Raw genomic sequence first — 18,949 nt, 5'->3', positions numbered from 1 at the left:
AACCCCCACATCCAGTAGGGAAGGAAAGCCTCTGCTACCTGAAGACGGCTTTCGTGGCTGTGAGTGAGGCCAGCTATGGGCTCTGCCTCAAGTCCCATGTCTTTAACCGGGGCCCAGAGACACAGACATGAGGCACAGCACAGCCCCCCACTCCCAAGCAACTTGAGTGTCTAGAGGTTCTGGAATGAGTGATGGTGGGCTCAGGGTTGATCTAGGCAACTTCTTGATTACCAAAGCCCATGGAACACAGACTGACGTGCCTGGTGCACCAGCAGGGGGCGCAGCACGAGACACACTCAGGTTCAAGCATTGAGAGGCAGATGGGAAAAGGAAGGCAGCGGAAGGATTCAGTGGGGAGATGACTCAGCCATCAGAAAGGATGAATACTCAACTTTTGCATCAGCTTGGATGGGACTGGAGGAGATTGTGCTGAGTGAAATAAGTCAAACAGAGAAAGTCAATTATCATATGGTTTCACTTACATGTGAAACTTAAGGCATAGCATGGAGGACATTAGGAGAAGGAAGGGAAAAATGAAGCGGGGGGGAATCAGAGGGGGAGATGAACCATGAGAGACTATGGACTCTGATAAACAAACTGAGGGTTTTAGAGGGGAGGGGTGGGAGATGGGTGAGCCTGGTGATGGGTATTAAGGAGGGCATGAATTTCATGGAGCCCTGGGTATTACACACGGACAATGAATCATGGAACACTACATCAAAAACTAATGATGCCCTGTATGGTGACTAACAGAACACAATAAAAAATTTTTTTAAAGAATTCAGTGGGGACAGTGGAGAGAGGGCTTGTTTTTTGAAAAAGAGAGGGTAAGAGAGAGAGAGGGAGAAAAAGAGGGGGAGAGAGGGAGGGGGAGGGGTAGAGAGAAAGAGAGAGAGAGAATCTCTAGCAGACTCTGCTGAGTACAGAGTCTGACACAGGGCTTGATCCCACGACCCTGAGGTCATGACCTGAGCCAAAATACAGACGGATACTTAACTGACTGAGCCACCCAGGTGCCCCATGGGTTTTTTTTTTTTTTTAAGATTTTATTTATTTATTTGACAGACAGAGATCACAAGTAGGCAGACAGGCAGGCAGAGAGAGAGAGAGAGGAGGAAGCAGGCTCCTCACTGAGCCCGATGAGGGGCTCGATCCCAGGACCCTGAGACCATGACCTGAACGGAAGGCAGAGGCTTTAACCCACTGAGCCACCCAGGTGTCCCAGGCTTTTTTTTTTTTTTTAAAGTTCCTTTTTTATTTTAGTTTTTATTAAATATTTATTTTAGAGAGAGAGAGAGACCATGCACTAGCAGGAGAAAGGGTGTGGGAGAGAGATCCTTAAGCAGACCCCCCCCCCCCACTGAGCTTGGAGCCCAACACAGGGCTTGATCCCAGGACCCTGAGATCATGACCTGAGTTGAAATCGAGAGTCAGCCACTCAACCAACTGAGCCACCCAGGCACCCCTCAAGTTCCTTTTGTTCTCTTTAAATGGTCATTACACACATACGTGAACACTTGAAGGAGGAGGTAGATTTGAGAGAACACAGATTTCCTCTTGTACCAGCTATTTTGCCATTTGGGAAACTCATGTTTGCTGTCAGCCCTTCTGCCCACAGGTACTAGGCTCTTTGTCCCTCATCTCCCTTCCAATGACTTGACAAAGGACACAAAAGGCCAGAGGCTACCAGATGGAGTGCCCTGTCTGGCTCAGGCTCCATGAAGATTTTAGATTCTTCAGCAATATCTTATCCCGGCATCTGTGCCCCATAAACAAGAAGCGAGGAGAGAACTTTATCCTTCCTGGGATTAGCTCTTCACCCAAATGGACAAAGTCAGATAAGAGAGGGTAATTAGCTTGACCTTTTGGAAAAGGAATGGCAACCCTTTAGCTCAAAGTCTGGAGAAGGAACTGGGGTTCCCATCTTCTTTCAGTTTTATTCTGAAGGTGGACACACCTAGAAATAGGTGGTCCTACCTGGAACGTTCAAGGCTGTGCTCTGCAAGGGAGTGTGCCGTGGCCTGCCTTCTTCTCGCCTCCCATCTTCTAAGAATTTAATCACATCTTACTAATTCTGGTGGAATGGACATAGCAGAGCCCCCCCCTTTTTTTTAAAGAGCCTTCAAAAGGGAAATTCAGAGGATTGATTCAATATTTTCCTTTAAGAGTCTTTCCCTAAAATCTCTTCATTAGTCTCCTATATCCTTCTGCTCCTCTAATGCCCTTCACGTGGGCTTGGACCCTCTACCCTCCTCAGTGCTCAGAGACCATGGAGAATGACGTGGCCCATCCAAAAGTCCCCTCCCACTGTCCTTCCTCCCCCAGCTCTGTGCCCTGCACAAGTGCATGTCCGCCCCAGGGACCGGCAGGGGGCTGCTCTCTGTGCTCTCACTCTGCTTCTCAGTCCCAGAATCACCCACCTTTCCTCCCCATGGCCTCCCTGCCACACAGGAACTAACTGGAATGTGGGAGGGATGACCTTAGACATTCTCTCCCAGGAGAATTCCTGAGGGTTCCCACCCGGCCCCATAGCTCCAATGCCTCGCATGGGGCTTGGAGTACAGTGTGTGTGGTGGTGGTGGGGGGCTGTCGGTGATTGCTGGAAGGATCTGGGAATCGAGCTCCCCAAGTGTGGGTTTCTTCAGAACTAGCATTGCATAAGAATTATCAGAAATTATTGAGGCGGTCGCAGGAAGGGCCAAGGGAATGAATGATGTCTCCCACACAGAATCCTGCAGCTTTGTGCCAGGAGCCCAGCTTCCGTCTGTGGGTGTGTCAGGCTGGGGCAGTCCCAGGGGTGTTTCAGGGGCAGACCTGTGCACCCCCTCTCCTGCAGGCATGTGGTCCTTTCCTCTGCCGGCCCACAGAGCTTACATGTCTGCTGGGGCTCGGCTGGGGGAAGCAGATACGGGTGTAGCCCGCACAACTGTCCCCTCTGTGGTGTCCTGGGGACTTGAGCCCCTGTGGTCACAGTGACTGTATTGGCCCCTCAGTTCTCCCCACGGAGGGGGTGCCCTCATTCAGGGCTGTCTGTGAATGTGAACGTGGGCTTGGAGGGACATAGCTCACTTTCATCTCAGTGGTCTGAGATGGTCTCAGTGGAGCCCAACCCAGCAGAGACTCAGGGAGGTAGAGGCAGAGACACTCCTTGCCCTCCTCGTGTCCCTAGGAAGACACAAGAGGGAACCCAAGGGGGAACCACTCATGTATTTTGCCATGGCCCTCTGAGGCTGCCTGAGGGATATTACACCCCCTTGGCCCAGTAGAGAAAATGGAGGCCCAGAAAGACCACACAGCTCAAGCAATAGCCCAAAACATGGCTGGAACCAGAACTTAGGTTTGCTGGCTCTTTACCCAGAACCCTTTGTGCTCACCATTTCTTACGGACTAAGCCAGGCTTGCAGGAGCGGCCCATGTGCTCTAGCTGCTGTGTCTTCTCTGGGAGCCCTGGATGGTCTGCCTTTCCCCCACAAGGAACCCAGCGGACAGACACACCGGGGAAGCCCTCCGTCTCCCAGGGCCCGGCGGCAGGGATCTCGTGAGCTCTCACTGGGAAATGACTGGAGGTTGGTTGGATGGGTCTGGAGACTGTGGGGGTAACAGCCCACCCAGGAAAGCTGCCTCCTCCTCCTCCTCTGAGCCCTGTTGACACCTACTGTGTCCTAGCCCTTTGGCCTTGAGTGTGAACCTTTCCATTCCCATCTGTGTGCCTGCTCAGGCCATCCTCGTTCTCACGCTCAAGTGGGCCATAGGGCACCATGGTGCTGCATGCCCATGTGAATGTGAAGGTCAGAGCTCGCCCTCCGTCACGGTGGTTCATTATATCACTGAGGCCATGGTCACCCATGATGATCGACAGCAAGATGGAGGGCTAGAGGGGAGAGGGAAGGGGAGAGGGGTGAGGGGTGGGAGGGGGAGGGAGAGGAGGGAGAGGAGCCTTTTCCCTGGATCTGCTCTCTCTGGCATTTGAGGGTCTTCATTTGTTCCCAGGGCTCTTGATCCCCATGTTTCCTCTCTCAGCAGACCACCCTCATACCGCCTCTTGCTAATGCATTAGCTGTTTCTTTTCTCCATGCTCTTTGTTCCTGAAAGTCCTCGTGCCTGGGAACGCCCACCCTGACCTCATCCAACACATCCTACAAAGCCAACTGGAATCCCATCCCTGTGGGGCTCTCTCGCCCACAGCATTTTTGGGTGCATGGTCTAGCACATCACTGCCCACTGAGTTCAAGTTTACTCTTGTCCTTCTGGGTTGTCTGACCCCTCCAGCCACACCCTGGGTTCAACAAGGGCAGAGGCCATTTGGCTTGTCTTCTGTTATCCTCCTTGGACCCAGCGCAGGGCAGGGCATGTTGTAGGGGCCTTTCCATTGCTTGGAAGAAAGAGGACATAGAAGGAGGAGGAGAGAGGTTTGGCTGAACTGGAATCAGCCCTTCTATACCCCCATTCAGGAGAGAGGGCAGAGGGAGGGCAGCCCCTGTAGGAAGGGCCACATTCCTTTTCTCTGACCATCCCAGCAGCAGAGTGGTTTTCTGAGGAAATAGCCTACCCAAGGGTCAGACCCACAAGAGGGTTCTTGTTCAAAGAAATCAAAAAACGAATCCCTGTCTTCTCCAAGGGATGGTGTGAACCCATTGCCATGACCCATCTGGGGACCCTGCCTGTGCCTCTTATTCCTGACTAATGCATGCTGACTGCTGCTGCTCATGGTTCTCAGCCCAGCACATTAGCTGAGGAGATGAATTTTTTCGAACCAAGGAGGAAGAAAACCAAGTTTCTATCACTGGAATTCTAAAAATAGGGCAATCTGAATGGGGGGAAAAATGACAAAATCAGGTCTCTGTCCAGTGCCCCGGAAATGTTCGGTTTTGATGTTCTGTCCCATCCACAGACTGATCCCAGCTGGCCCTGAGGGACCCCATAGTCTGGGGAAAGCCTGTCATAGGTACAGTAAGAAGGGTCCACACGTGGGGAGTACTCACTGAGGGCCGGGTCAGGGGTCATGACCAGGAGTTTGCAGAAGGAATGCTGAGGACTTACATTCACACAGCTAATGAGGAGGGGGAATTAGGACTTGAACCCAGGTCTCCGTCATTCCAAGTCTGTGCTCATCATGGGTACCACCCTGGGCCTCTGAGCCACACGATCGTGGAAATGTTAAGTGAACCTGATCCCCAGTGCCTCACTCCAACTGACATCACCGCAGAGACTGGGAGGAGACACCCCGCCTCTGGGAAGAACAGGAATGCGGTGGCCCAGAGCTGAGATAAGGTGAACTCCCCCAGATCAGAGCTGGGCTGTCACCGGGTATGGGAAGGGCCCCTGGTGGCCCCGAATCATTGTCCTGGGGTCCTGCGGGCACCCTGCAGCCCCTCCATCAGAGCAGTGGGCACAGTGGGTGTGGCGGTGGAGGTCCTGCCTCTCTTCCAGTGTGCCAACCCCCCAGCTGGCACAGTGGCCCCCCGGGACCCCCAGCCACTCACCATGATGTTCCAGAGATTCAAGGCGAGTGTGCTGGGGTCCTGGAGTGATCGCTCCCCCTGAAAGAGAACCAGATGAGAACCCCTGTGCTCCCCTGAGGATGGGGTGACCTGATGTGCACCTTGAAGTTCTCCCTGGCAGAGACGGGGTGGACCTCACCTGCCCAGACTCTCTTTCAGCCCCAACCCCACCAATAGTGGTGCGTAGTTCCAGGACCCTGTCTGGGGACAGGGCTCAGAGGTGGGGGCCCACAGGGGGAGGTCAGATGCCTGGCTGCCCTTTGTTGTCAGAAGTCTGTACATACTGAGCGAGACAGAAGGAGCGGGTGACAGGGAAGGTGCTCAGGGCTGGTCTGAGTGGGGGTGGGGAGGATGGGAGCTAATATTCCTCCTTCTCCTTTTAAACCACTATCGGAACATCCTGGGGGTCCTAGAGGGGACACCAGGACTCCAACAGGCAGGATCGGAGCCTGAAGGGAGGGACCGTCCCAGATGCCCAGTGCTACATCCTCTGAGAGAACTTGGGGAGCACATGTGAACCCACCAAAGTGCTCGTGGTCTGGGCGCCCCAGTGGGGCAAGAGGCATTCGCCCAGTGACTACAGGGTGAGTGGGGGCAATCCAAGCACTGTCCCTCCCAGGGAGAGAGAAGCTCTACCTTTGGGCTGCTGTGCGTCTAGGAGCCCGTCTCCTGGGGCTACCCAAGCCTGTGGGGGACATTGTCAAGAAAGTATAAGAGGGTAGCACAGCCCTTCTCCCCCAACACTGCATATGCTGGGCTTGGGGAAGCCCTGCCGGGCTGGGTCTCCTGTGAAGGAGACAGTGACGGGGGGAGGCTTGGTCCCTGCTCCTCACGGCAGCCCTCACTCACCGAAGGTGGGGTCTCGTAGAAGGCAGGCTGGAAAACCACCACGAAGGACTCCTGCTCGTTGTACTTGCTGGTGGCCAGGAGATGGTCCCAGGTCTCCTGAAGAAGGGAGTGAGGAGGTGGGCACCCAGAGCCTGAGCAAGAACCAGTCTGCCCGTCCTCTGACCAGGGAGCTCTGAGCGGCCCCGAGGCCCAGATCACTGATCTGCGCTGTTCAGAATTAAACGCTATTCGGACGCTCCCCATCGTCTCACATATTGGGGCCCTTTGATGAACTAAACCAGGTTTTCATTTTCCTCTGAGGCCCCAGCAATAGGCGATACGCGAGATGGACCTGAAATATATTCTTTGGGAGCTCGAGAAGCACACGCCAGGCCAGCTCGTGCTAGGGCCCCATGCTCTCCTCCAGGGCTGGCTTCTGTCGAGGGGGGTGCTAGTTGCCACTCCAAAGATGTCATTTCCAGATAAAGAAGATGGGGTATATATACGCAATGGAATACTATGCAGCCATCAAAAAAAAAACCCTGAAATCTTGCCATTTGCAAGGACGTGGATGGAACTAGAGGGTATTATGCTGAGTAAAATACGTCGATCAGAGAAAGACAATTATCATGGGACCTCTCTGATATGAGGAATTTGAGAGGCAGGGCGGGGGTGGGGGTGCTCATGGAGGGAAGGGAGGGAAAAAATGAAACAAGATGAGACCGGGGAGGGAGACAAATCGTAAGAGACTCTTAATCTCAGAAAACAAACTGAAGGTTGCTGGGGGGAGGGGGATAGGGGGAGGGTGGTGGGGTTATGGACATTGGGGAGGGTATGTGCTATGGTGAGTGCTGTGAAGTGTGTAAGCCTGACGAGTCACAGACCTGTACCCCTGGGGCTAATAATACATTATATGTTAATTTAAAAAAAAGAAAGTGCAAATATGTATGTGTTTAAGTATAAAAAACAAACAAACAAACAAAAACCAAACATGTCATTTCCCAAGTGAGAAGAGCCATAAGCAGCTTCACGTAGGACTTGCTTCTTAAATCAAAACCATCATGGTAGCACAGGTCAGGAGGAACCTGTGCTGTGAGCTGTTTGCCGACAGGGATGATGGTGTCCACTGAGCCCTCCATGCTCCCTTGAATCCTTTCTCTAAGCTAGAACGGCTCACCTTCCAGAATCCTGACTTGGTCAGGGGCTGCGGTCTGGGAAGCAAGCCCCACCTGGGCAAACCAGCTCACCAGCCACCGCTGCATGATACAGGTGGTTAGAAGAACCAAAAGCATTTCAGAATGAATCAGCAGAGTTCTTGATCTTTGACTTCAGGTACCACCACCGACCCCCACCCCCCAACTGTCCCCACTTCACACAAGGGAACACCAGAGCATTGCTAGGAAGAGAATGCAGAGCAGCTCTCTTTGGTCCCTGACTCTCAGTGCTGGGTTCAGTGGAAGAAGTCGGACATTAAGAAGCTTGCTCCCTCCTTGTTCCTGTCATCCCTGTTCTCCTCCAGGACCACCTGCCCCTGGGGAACCACAGCCAGCCTCCCAGGGAGGGCTCACCTGATAGGACCATTGTGTCACCATCTTGGAAAGCTTTGAGGTCTCTCCTGAGTCTCTGCAGGGCTCTGCCGCAGGACTGCCAGTGAAAACGAACGAGAAATGAGAGCGTGGGTGCTGTGTCGGCCATTCAGGCTGCTTGTAGGGGAAGGATGGGGCCAGGGACAGGGGGGACATCCTGCGAGTTGCTTAAGGAGTGTGGAAGGAGAAGTTGGAAGTCTTAGAGGTGCCGGAGAAGGAAGGAGACACACGTTGGAGGAGAATAAAGGGTAGGGTCGCCCTCACAGGACAGATGCCTACGTCCCACACTGCAGCTGATACACGGCCATCAATGAACAGATGCTGGTTTCATTTCACCTCCCTTTTTACCTGAGCTGAGTCCCTTGGTCCCAGTGAGAGACCACCAGAGTCTCAGAGAGATCCACCAGGTTCACGAATGCTTTGGGGACCTAGGAGGGGACGAGGGAAATGATGAGCACTGGCAAGGTCACCACGGCTACCCAGGGGCTTCTCTGGAATCCTGGGTTGGGGACTCTTTGGTGTCTGGTCAAACACGGTGGGGGGCCTTTCCTTGGTTAAAAACGTCCTTTGGGAGGCATTTGGTTGGGGGCTGTCCAAAGCTGCAGGCACAGCCAGCTCTGCCATACAAGAAAGGCGTCATTCACCACCCATCCCCGGCACGTCAACAGGGAGAGAGACGTTGGTGGCAGTGGCACTAATGGAAAAGCTGGCTCCCTGGGGAGCAAAGTGTGTGGTGGGAGGTCCCCTTGTTCTCAGAACTGCAGAGCTTATAAAGGTCACTTTAGAAAGGGAATGGTCTTGGCTGTCCCTGCCCTAGACTTAGAGGCCTCAGGAAAGAGGAAGGTCACTGAGACCCCAGGGAGGAACTGTGCTCTATCCCTTCTTCTTCCCCAGAAGTCTGGCTCAGAAATATTTGATATCAAGAGCTCTATACCAGACCCGGTTTTCCTTAAAAGGTGAGAAGACAGGCTCCCCCACAGCCTCTGCTTTCCCCCTGGGTGTTGGCTTCCCTCCCGAGTCCATTTTCCCCAGCTCAGTGGAGGCCACTTGGGAATAAAGTGGCACCTGGCCCATCAACCCTTGGAAGGGCGGTCTCCTCCTCCCAGCCCAAGATGTCCGCGAGGAACGGCAGCTCAGGGCCTGCGGCCGCCGGGCCCAGACGGGCTGCACGTCTTACCTTCTGGTGCAGGTAGTCCAGAGCCCCAGCTAGAGTGTCCAGGCGTCCCTCCGCAAGCCTCTGCTGGGGGAGGAGAAACGGGCTGAGCACAGGGGGGATGGGCATGTGGGGCCAAGGACAAGCAGGCTCCAGCCGGCCTGTCCCTTTCTCTCCCCACCCCCTATCCTATGAGAGTCCTTAAATCCAGGAGTTCCAAAGGGTTCCCCCTTTGGACCCGATTTTCTTCAGAGAAAAGTGATTCCATTAGGCTTTGGGAGTGAGTCTGGTCCCAGATTTTTGTCCATTCTCTGACTTCCCCAACCCATTATTCACTAAGGAAAATCCAGACTCTCCCAATGGGAAGTTCCATGCCAAAGAAGGGCAAACCAAGGTGAGGGCCATTCTAAAGCTCACAAGGAGGGAGGGGGCCCCAGACTACAAAGAAGGAACAAATTTATCCCTGGACTTAAGGACCCAGCTGGTTCTCAAAACTTCTATATGGTACCCTTTTATCACAGCCCCTCCACCCCGCCCCTGCTGCCACATGGGCCCCCAGGGAGAAAAGGGCTCAGGGAAAGAATCCTAGCCAGCCCCTGTTTCTGAATATTTAAAGACACCTCCTACCTCTCCAATTCTTTGTTGGTCATGAAAATAAATAAACAAAGGAGAGGACTTCAAAAATCACCCTAGTTTACCTTTTCAGGGTTAAAAAAAAGAAAGAAAGAAAGAAAGAAACTAATAATAAATTAATAAATTCTACAACAAGGCAAACTCCTAAGCAGCCTGCAAACCAGCTGTCCCCTGGGGCGACTTGGTTCAGACAGGAAGACATGGGAGGCCGAGTTCCCTCTCTGTCTCCTGGGGGGACGCAGGCAGGCACTCTGGAGACAGCTGTCAATCACTAGGGCTGGAGGAGCCCTGAAGGGCAGCTCCTACTCCCGCCTCCCTGCTTTGATGCAAAGGTGTCCTGTCAAGGCCCTTCAGCCTGCTCTGTTGCCACAGCCAGCAAGATTTTGTCTGCTCCCTGCAGGCTAAGTGAGGGTCTTCCTGAACATGACATGGAGCAGTGCACTTTCCCTTCGGAGGAGTCTTGGGAACTCTGCCTAGAAAGGTCCTTGCTGCCCATCTTTTCCACACTCGGGGCCTCCGTCTTTCCTAGGGACCCTGGGGCATCCCCGCCTGGTTTGACCCTGACGGCAAGCCCTGCTATAGCAACTCCTTAGTCGAGGTGGTGGCAAAAGGATATTTTAGCTTGGACTTGAATGTTTCAGTTTTTTTAAAGGCAGAAGAACGTGTGCAGTGTTTGTCCAACTAAAAATAAAAGTGAATAGTGCGTAACGGATGCGTACACATGGAAAGGCGCTGTGTAGGCAAGAATGCTTAAAGGCACACACACATGAAAGAACTCCAGAGTCCGTGTCATAGGAAGGCTGGAGTGCAAGGAATGTGTGTTTATCTTTAAGGAGTCATGAATGAGTGGAAGCACCAATGAATGCATTCAAACATTTAAAACAAATCAAACAAATGCTAGCATATGCAAACTCAGTATAAATACAACAGCATGCATGTAGGAAGAGAGGAAGGATCTGTGCATGACGAGGTGACGGACGGACGGACGGATGGACAGATGGGTGGATGAGTGGATACGCAGAGGAATGCAACAATGCCTAGGTGCTCATTGGAGCACTTCAATGTGTGGATGTGTAAATTCATGAATAAATATTGGTGTATATAATGACCAGAGCAGAGAATAAACAAGGCACTTGGTGCTGGAGAAAACAGGGAGTAAAGCAGAAAAATAAGGCTTCAAGATCTGTATGCTACAAACCCAGGAGATCTGCAGGAATACTGTTCCACCAAAGCTGGTCAGGGAAGGTGGGCCTCTGTCAGCATCCTCCCAGGGCCCAACATCAGTAATGGAAGGGGTTAATGGTGGGCCAGGAGTCCGTGGGAGCACGGGGAATTTGGAGGAAGGCAAGAGCAGGTATTGTGGGACAGGGGCCGCAGGAAGGAGGACAGCACCTCAAGAAACCCCACCCACGCCTGGGCCATGGCCCGGTGGTGGCCCTGGGTGGTGGCTGATTGCACAGTGGGCAGGGAGTTGGTCTGCCACAAGGGGCTTATGTGCCTAAGGTGTCAGTTCCTGAGGAGGAGTCTGTGTGCCATTTATGTCACCAGAGCCTGGGTATCTAAGCCACCCCTTATACTTTCAACTGATCCTAATTGGGACTAATCTCCAGTAAAGACTTAAGTCATAGATAGTCACCTACATAAATATAAAGCAAAGTCACACATTTCATGTCCTGTTCCCAGGCATGCCAAAGAGCCTGGAAGTTACAGTCTACCTACACAAACACCAGCTCTCCCTTATTACCAGAGGCCATGGGCCAACATGCCACAAGAGCACACATATTCTGTTTTATTTCCCAAATTCGGTGCTAACATACAGTCAGAGCCACAAGAAGCAAATGATTTTTAACTAGGATGCTGATTTGCTTTAGTCACAGGCTGAACATTGATTCAAGCCACTCTACACCTCGATTTCCTTTTCCTGATACGAAGGGCGGTATGTTAAAAACACTCCTCCTGTATATGGCTCCTTGAGCCCTTAGATACCAACACCCACTCATTATCCATCTGTTTGCCCATGTTCTGAAATAGCTACCATCAGGCCCAGGCTGACAGGTCACAGACCAGGTGGGCTTTGGGCCAGTCCACTGCCTTCATGCCTACACCAGCCACCCTCTGCCTCCCAGCCTGTGGTTCACCTGTTGGGTGGAAGGACAGAGGTGATCCTGGCTTGAGTTACTGAAAAACACGTTGATGAGCTTCCAGTCATTTTGAAAGTCAAGTTGCTGAAAAAAAGGGCAAGAACATGAAAAGACAGAGTGATAACTGGCATCAGAAGAACTGTTTTCTTTTCAAGTTGTTCAATTTTATGACCCACACCCATACAATCATATTTATGATTTTGTTTCAAAAGAAGTACATGATAGGAATCTAAAGTTGTATAACTTCCCTAGAAGGCAATTTGGCAAAATATATCAAAACTATTTTTTAAGGGCATACCCCTCGATCTAATAATTCCATTTCCTGACATGTATTTTAAGGAAACAAGGATACAGGGAGAGATTTAGTTGCAATGATGAAGTCTTGTTTCTAAGCGTGAAAAATTATAAACAACATACGTGTCTAAATTAGGGGATTGTTGTGTAAATTGTGGAAAGCTTGTAAGATGTAGCTGTTAAAAGGATGCTAGAGGGGCACCTAGGTGGCTCAGTGGGTTAAGCCTCTGCCTTTTGTCCAGGTCATGATCTCAGGGTACTGGGATCAAGCCTCGCATTGGGCTCTCTACTCAGTGGGGAGCCTGCTTCCCCCTCCTTCTGCCTGCCTCTCTGCTTACTTGTGATCTCTCTTTCTCTGTCAAATAAATAAATAAAATCTTAAAAAAAAAAAAGGATGCTAGAAAATGTATTTATTGTCATGGGAAATGTTACACGGAGACAAAGCAGGTTATAAAAAGTATCTACATCTAGTAACATGCCTGTTTAATAAAACATATACAGATATATGCAGATATACATGCTTAGAAAAAACATGGAAGGGAATACACACCAATTTGTTCCCAGTTATGATTTCTGAGTATCAGGTTGAAGGATGGCTTTAATATTCCTTTTGTTTATATGTGTTTTCCGATTTTTCTCTAATGAACATGTATTATTTGCAGAACAAACAAATAAACCTTCATTTTTTTTTTTAAGATTTTATTTATTTGACAGAGAGAGAGATCACAAGTAGAGAGAGAGAGAGGAGGAAGCAGGCTCCCTGCCTAGCAGAGAGCCCGATGTGGGACTTGATCTCAGGACCCTGAGATCATGACCTGAGCCGAAGGCAGAGGCCCAACCCACTGAGCCACCCAGGCAGCCCCCATTTTGTTTTTTAAGAGGCAACACAGTGCACTCGAGGAACCTTGGAGTGTGGCTCAGGCACTTTAGATTTTAGCTGTAACTAGCTGTGTGGACTTGGGCAGGTCCCAGGACTTCTTGGGATTTCAGTCTCTTCATCTGTAAAATTACGGGATTGGGTTTAGGATCGCCTAGCCATTCTCCAGAAGGTTATGACTATTCTGGAAATTCTGGAATTCTCCCAGTAGGAGGATGCATATCTCCTGTACCTGTCACTGTTCCTGTAGTTTTAATCCCCGAACTCTGTGATGAATGTACAGCTGGCTGAGACGGCATCTTCCCCTGGTTCTAGGGGTCTAGGCTCAGGGCCTAGTGACAGCCAGCTGGATAGCTAAGGCTTGCCTTGATTTGGTCCTTGCCCATAAGGAGGACACAAAAGATCAGAGGGTGCTTATTACAAACTCATATGAGTTACCCAGTAAAGAGTGTCTGAACTGCTAGGAGAGCAGGTACCAAGACCGCAGCCTGTCCGTTACATGACTTCCACCCAAGAACTAAGAAGAATATGGTAATGACAGCAATCATCACCCCAATGACTTTGACAATAACAGGCTTTCACTGAGCAACGTGTCTGTGCCGGACACATCTGACACCCTACTGAATCCTCCCTGATCCTGTGCTGCAGGCTCTGTAATTTTGCCCATTTCATAAATGGGGAAACTGAGGCTTGGAGGGGTTAAGGGCCTCACCCAACATCACACAGCTAACATGTCGAGACTTCAGGATTCACACTCAAACCGTACCCCCTGGCACCCAAGCTCTCCACTATCTCCCAAGTGCAAAGTCACTTTTATCTGCTGACATTGGGCAGCACTGTGTTGTGAACATAAGGAGTGGCCCTGGGTTTTAATGGACCCCAGAGACTCGCCAAGGGAAGGGCATCTTTGGGGGGGGGGGTCCCAGCTGCACTGCTTGCTGGGTTCAGCAGCCCCCCCACCTCCACCTCGAGCAGACATGGGCAGCCCCTACCTCAATGAGACGGGTCCTCACCTGGTCCTCCTTCATGCTCCTCACCAGTTCCTCTGCCTGTGCCCGCCAGTCTCTGCACAGAGGGAGGGCAGAGAAAAATCAGGTGGCTAGAACGTCTCCGAGGGCCGGAAGCTTGCTCCGGCCTGTGTGGGGGGGGGGGGGGTCTCAGAGCCTGAGGCCACATGGCTCCGCCCCCCCCGCCCTGCCCTCTTCTGCAGGGCAGACATTGACCTGATTTTTAAAACGAGGCCCATCAGGCATGATGGACCAGAAATCCATGCCAGAGACACATTTGGACTTTGATTTAATGCAGACCTTTCTCTTTGCCTTTGCCCACAGCTGCCCCACCACCTGCCCAGGTGCCTGAGACAGACAGGAGAACACGGCCCAGAAAATGCCAGGAATGAGACTTACTTGACACCAATATGGGGTACCGCTTTCTTCCCAGGGGTGCACAGAGGCCTCAGAACAGAGGGGTTGAAATATCTGATGATGTCTGAAAGGACTGAAGAGAGAGCTGCTTTGAGGCTGTGGCCCGGCCGGCTGGAGGGGACCCATAAAGGCGGACTCCCGTGGGCTGAGCCGCGAGGGTGGCTGCCACGATTCCAAAGCACGCCCTTCACAGCCACCATCGGCTGTGGGGTCAGCCTCCAAGTGCGCCCCTGGACGTGAATGGAACTAAAAGCTAGCATCAAGGCTAAGGGCCTTCCACGTGTGAAGGGGAAACTAAGTCTGGGAGAAGCCAAGCAAGCTACTCAAGGTTGCACAGTAAACAGAAGCTGCTGGGATTGGAACCAGAGCTTTCAATCACCAAGCTTTTTGCTGTCGTGCGCCATCAACTCGTTAGGGAAAGTGTGCTGGGACAGGGACCCCGGGGGAAGCTTGCCTCCCAGCGCCCCCTTCCTCCTCCTGTGAGTGACAGCAGGGCGGGAAAGCTCCAGGGAACGCACGTCCCAGAGCTGACAGCCAGAGGACCGCTAAAAATAGCGCTGTCAGGAGCAGTTAAGTCGTGCCTTGCTCCCGAGAGAGGAGAGGGCAGAGCCCGGAGAGTGTCATGGGAAGGAGACACGTCCCCGCAGCACCCGGTCCTCCTTCCCTGTTGCCTCTGTGCAGATGCGCCTGGGCTTTGCGGGGGTGGAAGGGGGCTGGCCCTGTGGCAGCTGCAGATGGCGAGGTGGTGGCAGAGCCGGGCAGGGAGTCAGGAGACCAGTCTCTTGGACTGGTCTGCCTGGGCGGCCGCCTAGGTCATGGGTGACTCAGGCTTCATCCTCGACCCCAGCTAATGAACTTCCTTCTCTAAGTCCTGGCGACTTGAAGGAAGAGCCCCTTCCCACACGTGGGGACAAAACAGGAAGCTCGGAGGCCAGCTGCAGACAACGCGGCCAGTGTGTGCCCCTGCGGGTGAGGGGGTGCTGGGGATGGAGGACGCCGTCCCTCCCTCCCCGCAGGAGAGTCTGCGAGAGCGAACGGTCAAACATGATACCTGGTGCTAGGTGTTTGAAAGAGCCTTCCAGAAACGCACTTGCCCTGCATTGCTGCTTTGTGATCAGATGAGACCGTGGAGCTTTTCACACAAATCCTTCTGTCATTTTGCTTTAAGTCTGCTGTGAGCCTTGTCTGTCTTTGCCACCTCTCTTGCTTTCCAGTGGGGTCAGAACAAAAGGCCCAGGCTGTGGGCACTGCACCATATACTGATCCTGTAACCCTGGGAACGTCTGTGTACCCCCCCGAGACTCAGTTTCCCCATCTGCAAAATGGCCATGTGGGAGAGGACATGGCTGGATTTGAAGAATTCGGTGGTTTGGGGATTAAAGGACAGGTGGGCTGAACCAGATGTAGTTGGGGCCGAGCCCAACATACCACTGCACTGGCCTGGGTGTCTCTGGAATTCCTTCCCCTCGGCGGACCCACTGCTCCTCGGCTGGCTTGGCCGCCCCACTGAACTCCCGGGTCTGGCACTCTGCTCCCCCCCACTTTCCCTGTGCAGTAGGGGGTCTGGATCCACCAGTAGCTATGGGAGAGTTCTGCCTCTGGGGACATTCAGGTGCAAAATCTGCCCTTGCCGCCCTGCCTTCCACGGCAGCTCTGGCCGGTGGGACTCCTGGGCACTCTGTGCCGAATGAAGGGCAGTAGGGACTTGTTACCACGTGGGGGAGGGACCAAACAGTGGTGACAAGTTGAGAAATCAGGCAAAGCAGCAGCTGTATTTGTGCTTCAGAGTCAAACCTACATCCCATCTTCCCAACCCCCCAAAATACACCAGTATATCTTTTTATTTATTTATTTATTTTTTGCCATTTAAAGGTAAACATGGCCAAACCGAGGCAGAGCTGTGACAATCACTAAGTCAGCGGAGGACTCCTCTTTTGGAATGCTTTGACCTTCTGCAAGGGGACCCGCCTGCCATTTTGGTCCCCAGTATCCCCTCAGCTGTCAATCAGATCCTGGTGGGATAGACACCTGGCCTCAACCTTCCCCGCTAGAGGGTGGCGACTGAAAGGATGGGTAGTATCTTATGCCTCCCTGTCCTTTGCAGAGAACCTAATAATTCCCAGGCTCTTGGAGAAAGTCGCTGGCTGGATTGACAGGGCCCTATCTACCTTACTTGTCATTGTGCCCGCTGGGGTATCAACTCCAGAGGCTTCCCGCTCTAATTAGGAAGTGAAAGGTGCTTTCCTCATTCTTGCCTAGTGAGCAGCAAGCAGAGGCGACTAACATCCCGCAAGGCTAATTCGGCTGGCATGAGGGACTTGGGGGCTTCTGAATGACTTAATAAAGTCGTAAGGGGTCTCAGAGAGTAAATGCAAAGAACCAGGCCACCAATTGCATATTCATAAGCACATGCATATGTAAAAAGACCAACATGTTAACAAGGATCATCTCTGGGTAGTGGGATTGCAGTTAATTTTTATTTTCTTCTTTTCATTTTCCTGAACCTGATTGATGTGTTTATTCTACAAGTAAGGGAGTTATTGTGAAATGAAATGGACTGAGCATGAGACCTGGGTCTTCTTGGTGCGGGGAAAGGGGAGAATGGTGGGTGGTTTCCGTCGAGGAAGTGCTACCAGCCCAGCCCTGTGGTCTTGGGGGAGAAGGAGCTTCAGGACTCTGCTGCCCCTGATGTCCCTTCCACCCCAGGATCCCTTACCCTAATGCCTCCTGGCCTCTTGTCACTCAGAGACCCTCGGACACATTTCTCACACCCCCCACCTTCTAGGGCATGTGACTTGTCCTACCCTTGCTTCTTATCAGTCTTCTCAAAATGCTTCCCTACTTCTCCTCAGGCTCTATGAGGAAGTGGCCACTAGGATACTCTGTCTTCACTAACCAAAACATGGCTGTGTTGGGAGGGATGGGGACAATCTGGAAACTGGCCTGGAAGCCACAGGACTCACCTGTCACCACTTCCATGCATACCTGCTGTGGCCTTTGGTCAGTCCTGCAGGTAGAAGCAGACACATAAGCAACAGACTGTGTTTGTCAACCTTTTCCCTTGACCGGTGTGGTCTCGTTCATAACAAGCTGCGGCTCAGCCTTGCTCTGGTTCTGGATTTATCCTTCCCAGAGCTAGACACACTGCAGATGGCTATGCAGCCCCCAAAATAGGAGGGGGACAGCTTTGTTGGATCTTCCTCTAGTCTGGTTCAAAACTAGAAGGGGGTGCAGCCCCTGGTGTAGACGGAGACAAGATCCTGGCCCACCCGTGGGCCCTGAGCAAAGCAAGGAGACAGGTGTTGGGAAGCAAGAACTTAGTAGTCAGCCCTTCCCACGTTTCCTCCCTAGTCACCCAAAGGACCCAGGGGGATCTGTGGGCAGAAGGGTGTTGGGCTGGCAGGCAGGAGGCTGGATTCTTGTCCTCGTGCGGCCACCTGCTCCGGAGGGCACCTGGAACAAACACCTCCTCCCCAACCCTTGGGTTTCCCCATCAGTGAAGCCAAGAGCGGAGAGCAGATCCTGTGCGAGGCCCCTCTCAGCTCGAGAGTGTGGTGCCAGGGCAATTACCATTTCTGCTTGTTCAGGGTGACGGTTCCTGAGTCTGGAAGCTGGAAAAGATGGAAAAGATGAGAGGCATGAGCGAGGAAGGTGGCTGAGCAGGTGGGAATGTTTTCTTCAGGACAGAAGACAGGGACAGGAGAGCTTGGATTGAAATGCGGCCCTGTAGACCGTTGACCTCTCCATGGATGCACGAGGGGCTGTTTTGTTGTGTGACCGTTCTAATCTGAAATTTCGTTTCTTGTTTGTCTCTCCGACTCAGATGTAAGTGCCACGAGGCAGGAGTTCGTGTCTGTTTTGTTCTGGACTGTATTCCTTGGACTGAGGGCAGTGCCTGACACATTCTGAGTATTCAATAAATATTTGTTGGTTAAATATTTTTTGAACGAACAAAGTAAGTTCCTGATTCTCGTCCCAGTAAAATGCCGGACAACACACGACACGGACTGCCGAAGAGGTTCCCTGGCTGGAAGACTGAGGCGGGACCCTGGTAAGTCACGTGGGAACTGTGTCCTCTGCAGAGTCCTCCGGAACTTCAGAATTGCGCCCAACGTGTAGAAAGTACTTGGTAAATATTAGCTATTGGCAGTCATAGTAGCTTCCTGAGTTCTGACACAAATTTTCTCTTCAAAATTCCTCGAAGACAGTGTCTCCAGGTTTGGTGGTGACAGGTGACAACTGTACCCGCACTGCCTACACGCAGTCCTCTGCTACTTCTCTTTAAAGGGTCTGTCCTTCACCTTCCAGCTCGAATGACAAACAGTCTATAGAACTGGGTCACCCCTCTGGAGCATTCTTGGGAGGTAGGCTGACCACAACCTTCCTCCAAGTGCGATGGAGACTTTTACTCCTCAATAAGGAGTTTGAAAGGCAAAATTTCCAGGGAAAGGCAGCAAGTTAAACAAAAATCACACTCCAGTGCTAGTCAGGACCCATAAACCAGGAGGGCAG

General features: G+C 52.1%; 1 protein-coding gene across 1 annotated transcript in view; it reads right to left on the bottom strand.

The window, feature by feature from the left end:
• Nucleotides 1-18,949, bottom strand: part of LOC111139296 (phospholipase B1) — a 155,457-nt gene that overhangs the window by 109,564 nt on the left and 26,944 nt on the right. The window contains 10 exon segments of the mRNA XM_022491535.1: nt 5,484-5,540; nt 6,351-6,446; nt 7,898-7,973; nt 8,264-8,343; nt 9,093-9,155; nt 11,840-11,926; nt 14,027-14,078; nt 14,420-14,510; nt 17,401-17,444; nt 18,008-18,048. Of these exon segments, the coding sequence (XP_022347243.1) occupies nt 5,484-5,540; nt 6,351-6,446; nt 7,898-7,973; nt 8,264-8,343; nt 9,093-9,155; nt 11,840-11,926; nt 14,027-14,078; nt 14,420-14,510; nt 17,401-17,444; nt 18,008-18,048 (687 nt within the window).

The sequence above is a fragment of the Enhydra lutris genome, unplaced genomic scaffold, assembly GCF_002288905.1.
Source record: "Enhydra lutris kenyoni isolate GAN:26980312 unplaced genomic scaffold, ASM228890v2 scaffoldscaffold98, whole genome shotgun sequence".
Taxonomy (NCBI): Eukaryota; Metazoa; Chordata; class Mammalia; order Carnivora; family Mustelidae; genus Enhydra; species Enhydra lutris.
This window is presented reverse-complemented; position numbering and strand designations above follow the sequence as displayed.